At 38.5% G+C, this 11,154-nt stretch overlaps 1 protein-coding gene across 1 annotated transcript; it reads right to left on the reverse strand.

The window, feature by feature from the left end:
* Window positions 1-4: 4 nt before the first annotated feature.
* LOC306805596 (coagulation factor XIII B chain-like) lies at window positions 5-10,749 on the reverse strand. Its single transcript, XM_079313514.1, has 11 exons — window positions 10,118-10,749; window positions 8,820-9,020; window positions 8,194-8,379; window positions 7,462-7,638; window positions 6,113-6,283; window positions 5,699-5,791; window positions 4,854-5,036; window positions 3,210-3,413; window positions 2,680-2,862; window positions 1,752-2,012; window positions 5-1,405 (listed from the first exon to the last, which is right to left on the reverse strand). The coding sequence occupies exons 1-10, from the start codon at window positions 10,197-10,199 to the stop codon at window positions 1,789-1,791; spliced, it is 1,704 nt and encodes a 567-aa protein (XP_079169640.1). The 5' UTR covers window positions 10,200-10,749; the 3' UTR covers window positions 5-1,405; window positions 1,752-1,788.
* Window positions 10,750-11,154: the final 405 nt, after the last annotated feature.

Genomic DNA, 11,154 nt, shown 5'->3' on the forward strand with positions numbered 1-11,154 from the left:
AGCCTGAGCAGAAAGAGCAAGTGGAGTCTCCTTTGAACAACTTGTGGAAGGCTCTAGCCAGAACCAGTTCTTCTGGGGGAACTTGAGCCAGATCTTGCCTGCAAAGGCAAGATGTTGGGGTGCAAGTAATTGGGATATCTAGGTGACAGTGGGGACTAGCTCCTGGTCCAGGTCCTGGATGCACCAGTCTATGCTGCCCCATCTGCCCTTCACAAACAAGGAGAAAGTGCTGTGGAAAACAAAGGCAGCCTGGCTGTGGTAGCCATGGACTAATGCACTCCCTGCTTCAGAAGGGAGAGAAAAAAGCAAGTACCAGAGTACAAATCATACACCTTAGCCAAGCAGACTTCAACTTGTTTAGGAAAAGAGGAGATGGGAGTGCTTGGGAGTCACAGGAGTCCAGAAAAAGCTTAGAGGTCTTGAAGCACAGAATCCTGCAAGCACAAGATTATTCAGTTCTCATCTTCAGGAGGAAATCTACCAGTCCATCTACCTAGACTGGCATATCTCATCAGAGACTTCACAGAGAGCTCTGAAGCAGAAAAGAAATCAATTTACAGGGGACTGAGGCAAAAACAGGCTCCAAAGTGAGCTGTCCATGACATTGATGTGGCATGCATGGATAATGTTAGGAAAGATGAAGCTCAGAGTGGCACTTACAAGGGACATCAAGGGTCACATGAAGATATTCTATTGCTGCACTAGGATTAAAACAATAAGAAGGTGGGGCATGTCACCAAAAAACAGATAGGTGAGTTTGCAGCAGCAGCCCCACATGAAGCTTGAATATTTGATGCATTCTTTGCCTCAAAGTTTATCAACAAGATGCTGCCTTCATTTCTGCAATCTCCCTCATCCTGTGCTGTGCTCACAGCCACAGCCAGTGTTGTGTGCACATCCAGAAGTGATGGAAGTGATGGGGGTAAATGAATTCTACTTCCAACAACTGTTCCAGCAAAGGCCTTTTAGTCCCTTTTGCTCCATTTCCCTCTGTTTGCTCTGTAAGAGGAAGGGTGTTGCTGTTATATACACTGTGTAAAGTGTTTTTATCAACATTTTTTCGACCTATTGGTCACCTGGGTTTTCACTAAATAAGCAGAATTTGTCTATTCCTGAATGCTTTCCATTCTTTTTCTGTCTTATTCATTACTGTAAGCCTTGGAAACCCACAGAGAACACCATACATGCAATGATTTTACAGACAGATGAGACATAAGACACAAGACACCCTTAGAGCTGCTTTTTTTATTAAAACAGACTAAAATGGATGCAAGGCAAACATTGTCCATATTCCTGGGTTTTCTTCATAGATGTAGCCACACTTGTTCTCAGGCAGAACATTAAGAGTTCAATATTTAAGTGTCATAGGAAATCATACAAAGTACTTGGATTTTAATATTCTTAAAATAATTTTAAAATAATTAACATCTCAGTAAATGTGTATACTTCTAGGTTTAAAGTAGTTTTATAGATCCCTTAAAAACTTATTTTAATACTTGCTGTTTTCTGTTGTTCCTTAAGCTCAGTCCTTTAGAGCTCCTTCCCTGTGAAGGGAGACATGATTTTTGTTAAGATGTACAACTCCCTCCTCCAGCTTCCTCCATGTGCATGCCAATATTGCATCCCTGTGCTGCCCTGCTCATCCTCATCCCTGCTGTCCCCCTGCAGCTCAGACTCAGCACTCATTTCCCAAAACTGAGTGGAGTGACCTGGAGAACATGAGGCCACCCTAATTCACCTGTTAATAACAGATAAAGAATGGGTACATACCTTTCCCACAGGCTTTCCTCAAGTCCATACTTGCTTTCCTTTTTCAACACACCTTGGATATGCCAGCTGTCCCCTCTTACACTGTACTTGAAATAAAGTTGTGCCAGATTCTGCTCCAAAATGGTTCTCTTTACAGTAAAATCCAACATAATCCCCGTGGTAAAAGTAAGCTTGGTCTGCATAGAATGCTTGCAGCAGCACATTATTTTTCTCCATATCAGTTTTTGATAAAGTGCAGGGCTCTAGAAAAGAGACACTTGATTAGTGCTAATAAATTTATTATTTTAGGAACAGAATATTTTGACCAGGCTACACTAAAATTGTAAATTATTTCCTACTATCTTATTATACTGCAGGCATATCATAGTTATGGAAATGAGCTTAATGAGCAGAATGAGCTTAACTTGCTTCTATTAAAACTTTCATATGTCACTGAAGACCCTGAAATTGAGATTTAAAAATTCTAGCTGATAATACTCAATTTATAAATTGTATCTGCTTTTAGAGACAATTGGGGCAGTTCAGCCAGGCAAAAGAAGGATTGAGGGAGACCTCACTGCACCCTTCCAGAACCTAAAAGAGGCTTATAAGAAAGATGAAGACAGACTTTTCAGTAGAGCCTGGAGCAATAGGCCAGGGGGTTATGGTTTTGAACTAAGAGAGCATTGGTTCAGCCTAGATATAAGGAGGATATTACCACCAGTGAGAGTGGTAAAACAGTGGAACAGTTTTCCCTGTTTTCCTTTTTTCCAGAAAGGAGTGGTTGCCCCATTCCTGGGGCAGCCAAGGTCAGGCTGGACAGGGCTCACTGCAGGGCATTGGACCAGATGGCCCTTACAGGTCAGTACCAGGCTGCTCCTTCAGACTATGGACTGTAGAGAGAAATAACTGCTTATTTATCACACCTACCTATACAAACTGGTGGAGAAGTCCATTGTCCTTCAGAGCAGTAGATTCTCTCAGAGCCTTGCAAAAAGTGATAGTCAGAGCAAATATACTGAACTGAAGAACCATTGTCATACTGGGGCAGCACTGGGAGAGTAAGAGCTCCATTTGCAATAGAGGGTGGAGAGCCACATTTTTCTGCAGCAGCTGCAATAACAATAAAAACATTTAAGAATAAGAAACTAACAAATTGACACCTTTATAATAAATCAAATTAACATGAAGGTTTTCTTTTACAGCTCTCTTTCTACAGAGCTTTCAGTTTCCTGGGCTCAGAGAAGAGCTTCCTCCTCCCTTCTCTGCCCAGCAAAGGAAGGTGTAGCACTTTTCCAAGCTATATTCAACAAATAGTTGCCTTGTGCATCTATATTGTTGAAGCCTAAGCACTAATTATTTACAACAGTCTCCAGGCCCATGCTAAAAGCAAAGCAAATAATTTCTAAATAGGGCCAAGATGGATTAATTAAAAATGCAATAAAAAATTCTTGCTTTACCTTGAATAACACATTTTGGATATTTCAGTCTGCCCTGGTCACACTGTGTCCTCCCAGGAGATGGAGTGGCAGTCTGGAGAAAACCATATCCCTGTTTACATTCAAACTCAATGAGATCTCCATGTAGGAAAATTAATTCTTCCCGTCTCCACTTCAATGTTAAGTTGTTGCTGTCCATATCAGTTACATTAAGAATACATGGTTCTAGGAAATAAAAATGAATCTTGATAAAAAGCCACCTTAGCTGATTTCTTAGCTCCCTTTTGTAGGAGTGAAGAAAGAGAACCCCAAATCAATAGTTCTAAAATGTTTCTGAATCTTGCAAGGCAAAGAACTACAGATGCATAAAAGAATCCAAATGGAAAGAAATGGTCTGAAGTGACAACAAAAACCAAATACATGCAAAAGGAAGGGAGTTTTTCTGACAGGTTCTTAAAACCCAGTGCCAGGATCACATCAGGGAGTGTAGCTTTCCATTAGATGATTAACCTTGTGTACTTCTGAAACCACTGTTCAACATCACTAAAGCCTAGCAGAGGGTCACCTACAAAAATAAATTTCTGCAATGAGAATCATTGGCTGATTAAAGCCCTTAGTGATGCTTTGCTGAGGGCAAGGCAAGGAGAATTCAGTTACTGGCAGTCTGTGTAGCACCAAATTCACATGGAATTTTCCTGAAGCTAACATCAGCTTGTGCTCTTTCTGGTCTGATTAGATGAGTGTTGAAAAGAGACCTCAGAAAACATGCAAAGGATGATGGGCTTATTGGGATACTTAAGAGACAAATAATGCCCACAGAAATGAGATTTCATTATTTCACAGCATTTGTTAAGTTTGAGTAATCAGATCCAAAACAAAGACCTGGACCTTTCAATTTAGATGAGGTAACTTCTGCTCATTTAGAAATAAGCAATTAAAACTACACTGATTGTGTATTTTCATTTTCATGGTAGATTACAAACTGAAAGGTGAGCCAATTTAACAAAGGATGTTAGTAAAATCAAATTATTTCATTAGAGAAAGGAAGGAAAGATAAACAAACAACACTTGTTTGTATTCCTGCTACCACTGGTAATTTTCTAGTGGGAGTTTTATACATTGTTTTGAGCAGGATACATAAATGCAGCACAGAAAAAAAATTTAAATGTCCAGGCCAGGATGAAACTACAGATATAAAAACACAATTAAAAAAAAAAAAAAAAAAAAAAAAAAAGCCTGAAAGTTTAAAAACAAAAGTTCAAGAAGTCATTGCTAATTTTTTTTTAATTGCATCTAAAAGCCATTTTGGGAATGGCCACACCATTCCTTCTAATCATCTATTGAAAGACAGGAAGAAATTAAGTGAATAAACAATATGGAGGAAAGAAATTGGAGAATCCTCCCAGGAAACAGGGATAGCTGTATACTAGAATAGCTCACTCAGGAAACAGAGGAATCTATTTAATTCTGTGGTTTTAAGAACAGGCCAGAGGATACCCAGCAGGAGAGGCCTGCTTAAAAATCTAATTTTGGTTCATCCTCATATTTCTGGAATCTTTATTATCTCTGAGAAAAGATGGTAATGAAAATATATTTAGAGGTTGCTTCCAATTTTCCCTTTTTATATTTCATATTACAGACCTTGCTTTTCCTTCCAAGACTCACCTAAGCAGGTTGGTGGCTCTGTCCAGTTTCCATGGTCACAATAAACAATACTGGGCCCATCCAAAAAGTGATAATGCTGACAACCATATTCTACCCAGGAACCATTTCTGTAACTTGCCAATAATGGGCCCTGGACACCCCCATTTTTAATCACAGGTGGGGAGGCACACTCTTGCTGCATTTCTGATATGGGATAGAGAGAGAGGCAATTAGATCTTGATTAGATTACAGCATTGTTAACACTGCTGAAAGGATTAGACCAATACTTGACTGAGTATAAAAACTTGCAAACAAATAGAATCTAAACCAATATAATTCCTTTCCTAAATTTCATTTTCAGAAACTCTACACTTGCCTTGCTGAATTGCAGACATGCATTTAATTTGCTTCTACACTGTACATCTATGCCTACTTTTGACTCTTGCTGGTTTACATTCAATACAGATTAGATCTTTTTATGTCACCCAGACCATCTTATTTGTTAATTGAAATGTTTCATCCATATGAGGTTCAAAAAAAAAAGCAAAAGAACCCTCTTTGGAAGTATTAATCAAAGGAACAACAAAATACTCATGAATTTGCATGTCCAAATAATGTTAAAGGCTACAAAATGACTGAAAGTGCTCTGTATGAAATAAAATTACAAATACAGAGCAGGCTTATTGGTGTAATTGAGAAATATGCAACAATGGCCTTTTATTTATTGGCTCCATTGACATCTGCAGCTCATGCAAGCATTCTCAAGAATAAGGAACTGTCCTATAGCAAAAGAATAAATGTAGTGATAAAATGCCTCTAATTGGATTGGAGAGTCCCTTTTAAATAGAAGAGCAATGTTCACCTACTCAAATCTTCATCATGACGTGTTTGGCTTGTCCTTATTTCTGCACCTGCCTCAAGTGGTGGTGATGCCCCAGATTCCTGTTTATCCACAGCTCCTGTAACCATAGCAGAGACTCAGAGCTATTTTAACAAAAACAGCTCATTTTAAAGTACTAAAACAGACAGACATGATGCACTGTAAAATTTAATAATCCCAGTTTTCCACAGAAGAGGTCATAGGTGGCAGCTGGATTCACCTACCTCATCCTTTTTAATCTGGGAACCAAGGATTGCCTGCAAAATATGCAGCACCTTGCCTCTCAAGCCTTTTAAGAGAGGAAGGATAAGAGTTTTGCAGATACAGAAACTGAGACTCTCCAGAAAACTAAGGCATGGTTTGAAGAATCATTTCAGTAGTCAGCCTCCACAGAACTCACCAATGCAGATGGAGGGTGATGTCCATTTTCCTCCTTCACACTGGATTTCCTCAGATCCTTTCCTTCCCAAGGTACACTGTACATGAACTTTGTCTCCATTATGGTATGTTCTTCTGGCTGTGTTGATATGGCCATGAGGGAGTGGTGGTGGAGGACATTTATTTTTTACATCTGAAAATAAAAAATTGTTTTCTCTCTTACCAAAACCACGTACACAATGAAGCTCACCATACACAATGTAAGCCTAGCACTCTAAAGGCTTTTTTTGGCAAAGCCAGTCATATCTTAATAAAATTTTCCTAATTTTTCTTAATACAATGAGAGACCTGAACAAACAAGTGATTTTGCATTCCACTAATATAAAATAGAAGTACTACGTCACTGCTATAAACAAATCTGTAATTTCTCCACAGAGACTTAATAAAATGTTCTTTATAGGACTCCAGGAAATAGAGATCTCCCATACCCTCCATTCATATAATATTTAAAGCAGATTATGTATTAATTCTAGTGCCACAGAAGAAGCAATAATCATAGTCCATTTCCTATCTCTAAATTAGGTTTGTGATTACTGTATCCTCAAAAGTAGATTTAGGCCTTGTTTTCAGGCTCCCCCTGAGCATCTCCACCTTCTCTGCACTCACTCAAGAAAGTTCCTGCTGTGTCATGAGAATAAGCACAAGGCTGGAGTCTGAGCTGTAGTAAAGGTTGTTTTGTGCTGCTTTCTGCTCTGTTCTATATCTCAACTCTTTCACCTTTCATTATTTTGGAATTTCCCTTACTAAGACTCTCCATTATCCCTCAGTGACTGCAGAAGTGACAGCAATTGCTAAAGATGTGTTTCTGTCCTCAGGACAATTTAATTAATTAATTTACAAAACAAGTAAAGTTTGGGGAGGCTGCACAACTCTGAAAAGAACGACAAGCTAAGGAGGACCTTGTCACAAATTTCATTTTTAATGCCTCTCAAGAGGCACATCCCCATCCCATGAGGCAGGATTAAGCAGGTCTGGTTAAACCTTTCTATATTCTGAACAGTTATTGAGCTTCAGAGTCTAAAAAAATTTCCCTGCAACTGTTGATTCCTGCTTGTCCAGGATACAACTTGGAGAAGCAAGAGTAAGAGACAGCATCTGCTCTGCTGTCAGAGTTCATTGAAATGTAGTTCCAATTACCATTGCCTCCCTTCCTGCTACCTTGCTCCCTCCCCTTTGACTGACACCAGATTTACATTTAGGCTACAAACTGGTACAAACCCTATATTTTTATTTTGCATTCATAGAGCATTTCTTAAAAGAAGTTACAAGCTTCTGAGAATTTGACACAACAAAACTATAGAAACAGGGTACCTTCACACACCGGAGGGTCTGGATACCACCCAAAATTATAGCATTGAATCAAATCAAATCCAGTGAGAGAATAAAGCTTGTCACAGAAAAAATGAACCACATCTCCTTCTTCATAGATCTTCTTCACAGGATAGAACCCTCCATGAGCTACTTCACTCAGAGTGGAGCAAGTTATTCCTGGAGGGGGGATGAGAACACAGCAGTGAACCAGCGAGGGAAGGGTGCTGGCTGATTTTGGGGCATGGTTTTGTTTTTGCAGGGTGACCTACCGGGGCAGCCGAGCCCCGTCCCGTGCGGCCGCTCCCGCCCCGCGCAGCCGCCGCGCACCCGGCCGGGCTCTGCAGGGACAAAGCACAGCCTGGTAACTGCCCTGCCTGCTGGAGCCATTCCAGAGTTTCCTTAGAATCCTTTAAAGCGGCTGTATATAATGAATAATTACAAATATAGTTGTTGGCACAAGTTTCCCACTCGTCATTAAGAACAGAAAGTTTGTACGGCAATGGGTTTATTTGAAACTGTGATTTCATCTCTGCTGATTCATTTTACATATATTTTACATACCTTTACAAATGCACCAAACCTGGCAATTTTTTTCCCCAGAGGTACAGCTGAGAACCTGCTTTAGGAGTACTGGAATGACAGAGGCAGCTTGGCCCTATATGTACAGCAAAGACAGTGAAATTATACACATCTGGAATAGATTAGAAAGGAGAAAAATGCAGAAATTACTACCAAGTTTTTTAGTACAGCTTGGCTGGAAGGACCATCCTTGTGGCTGACACTGCACTGCATCTTCAGCAGCACCGCTTGGGGTGTGGTAGCCTGGGTTACATTTGTATTGCAGTTTCTCATGGATTTTGAAGTCCATTTCTGTACTGTAAAAAGAGCCATTTTCCAAAAAAGGCTTGGTGCATTTTCCTGAAGGAATGAAGACAGCTTGATCAGAAAGAAAGAATGCAATACTGTACTGTATTGATCTAATCTGATTTCCTCCACCTATTGAAGAAACTCTGCTCCAATCATCAAACAATACATCAAACCACCAGTAACCACATGGGATACAGCCAAGGAACCAAGAGCTAGGGAGACTTGGGAAGTTATACATCTAAACTAATAGTTTTCCCAGACTAAGAAACCTGGATAACTTTATATCCTTATAAAAAAATACAAATAGTAAATGCCCTTAGGATATTTATTATTGTAAGAACATTCCATATATAAACCTATGTAGTCTCTGCATGAATAATTGATTGCACCCTGTACATTTTATCCCTTCTGTTACTCAGCTTGTATGTCCCAGGAAAAGCAGCCAGGAAATGTTCCTGCTGGAAGCAATGAGATGAATACAGCTAACTCACTGTAGCATTGTGGCACTGGAGACCATCCTTCTGCTGTACAAGTTATTCTTCCCTCTTGAGTCCCACTTTCAGTTGTGTAACCAACCACACAAGAATAGGAGAGCTTTTTTCCTTTTTGCATAGGGAAATAGTAATTTTTGAAACTGTAATAGTACTGGGCAAGGTTTCCATTTTCAATCTGTGGCAAATCACAAGGTGTATCTGCAAAAAGATCAATATATTTCCCACTAAAATTTCAGCCCAGATATTAATGGTTTTGCTTTAATGTAGCTAGTATCAGCTTGACTGATTCAGGCTTTAAACAGGTACAAAATTCTGAATACTTACAAGCATGAAGGGCCTTTTAGGACCTGCTGAAATGAAGATATACTACAATTTTATCAGCTTTTCTTCTTAGGGTTCACAGAATATCAGCTGTAGAATAAAACCTCCTAATGTGAACTGGGTAAAATTGGTGCAGGGCACCTTAACTTTCCTCTCTTTTGCCCAGAAGCATGACAACCCTTTGCTGCACAAACACACCAATGCCTACTGTAAAATTCAGTGACAAGTGTCAGGACTAGCAGTGCCTCAGCTCCTAAATTCAGAAAATGCCACCAGAAAAGTAGGACAAGCTGCTAGGAGGAAATATAAGTGTTAGGCTTGCTTAAGGAAAGGAATTTAAGAACAGTCAACAGAAAAGAAAAAAGAAACAGATTAAGGAAAAAAAAAAAGTGGAATGGCAACTAAAAAAAAAAAAACAAAAACCAAACAAAACAATCCCCAGTAATAGGAAAAACCTTTTAAAGAGTAGTGCTGAATATGACATTAGGTTACTTAAAGAAACCTCAAAATAACAAAACAAACAAAAAACTCAAAAACAAGTAAAAGAAGAAATCAGTGCTGAAAATAGGGATAGAAAATGCAGGACCACCCCAGATTAACTTCTGCAGGTTCCATTTAACTTCCACTATTTTGCTTTGTAACAAAGTGAAAATATTTAAATCCCAAGACAATTCAACATATAAAATGTTTTAGTAGTACAAACTTCAAATTGTTTAAGTGCCTTGAAATAGCTCAAAGGCATTTGTAAAAAATTTTTTCTGAACTAAAATCTGAACATTTCAATATGACAACTTTGAGGCTTTGACAGGACAGTTTAGCAACAGCTGAATTGTGATCATCAGCCATGTCACAACAGAATTGCATTTAAATTTATAAACCAGAGTTTACTCAGTAAAGAGATAAAAGACATTGCATTTAAGTTACCAAGATTGCATATTCTAGATTCAATGTACAATAGAATTCAGTGTATTTACCTTCTGCAAGGAGTTTGCCTGAACACACCATAACTAAGAAGACAAAATAGCTTTTAAATCTCATCTTCATTATTCTCTCCATCTACAGTTTCCATCACCTGTGAAAACTCCCAAGTATTACTTTTGTAAATAATTAACTGAATTTTCAAAGTTATTCAACAAATGCCTTACTGTCTATGGTATTTTGTAACAAGTTAATTCACTGGAAAAACAATTTTTATTTATACTGGTTCTCCAAAGATCTTAGCACTTAGACTGGCAGGATTCTACTTCCATTTGACACACTTTGCCATTTGTAATTTAACATTTTACAGTGAAATCAGGCAACGAGTTTATGAAACAATTTAAATTTGCTGATCACTCTTCCCCTCACAACCTCCAGAGTCCCAGGTTTAAAGGGCATTCTGTTATCAGATTATTTACCTTGGCTGAAATCAGAGGAGATAGACAATTCTCCCATCCTCCAGCCTAGCCCCTGAGTAAACCAGGCAGTCACATGCTATCAAAATTCATGACTTTGGAGTTTCTTACATGAATAACAGTCACTAGTATTATCTGTCTGAGTTGTGTTGAATACAGCAAGCCTCTTCCATGCATTTTTTTTGAACAAAACCAAAACAAAAAATGAACTTCATTTACAGTCATCTCACTGACTATATATATATATATATATATATATATATATATATATATATATATATATAAATAGCTATCAGGTGATTTAGCATCATTAGAGATATAATGCTTAAATTTGTGAATGGGAGGGTATAATTTTACAGTTTGCATTATCTTGGCCTTTCTCTAAGAAAATGCAATTCTGAGAATGAAGCAGAGAAGAGAAAGAACAGGGATGCTGTGATGAACAATCTATTCAGCCAGAGGAGATGCTTATATGTATTCCTCACTTGATAGGAAGAAAAAACTCACAGACCACCTCTCATAAAATATCAGGTGAGAATTTCTAAATTCACCCTTACAACATCACTATCTTGCAATGTTTACAAAACAGAGAAATTGTATTTTCTTTTCTTGCTGCC

Source organism: Erithacus rubecula (assembly GCF_903797595.1).
Source record: "Erithacus rubecula genome assembly, chromosome: 10".
NCBI lineage: Eukaryota > Metazoa > Chordata > Aves > Passeriformes > Muscicapidae > Erithacus > Erithacus rubecula.

Coding starts and splice junctions, on each gene's coding strand:
- LOC306805596 (XM_079313514.1), bottom strand. CDS start 10,199: ATGGAGAGAATAATGAAGATGAGATTTAAAAGCTATTTTGTCTTCTTA. Junction 6,284..7,461: donor AGACCCTCCGGTGTGTGAAG/GTACCCTGTTTC, acceptor TTTTATTTTCAG/ATGTAAAAAATAAATGTCCT. Junction 5,792..6,112: donor ATCACCCTCCATCTGCATTG/GTGAGTTCTGTG, acceptor CTATGGTTACAG/GAGCTGTGGATAAACAGGAA.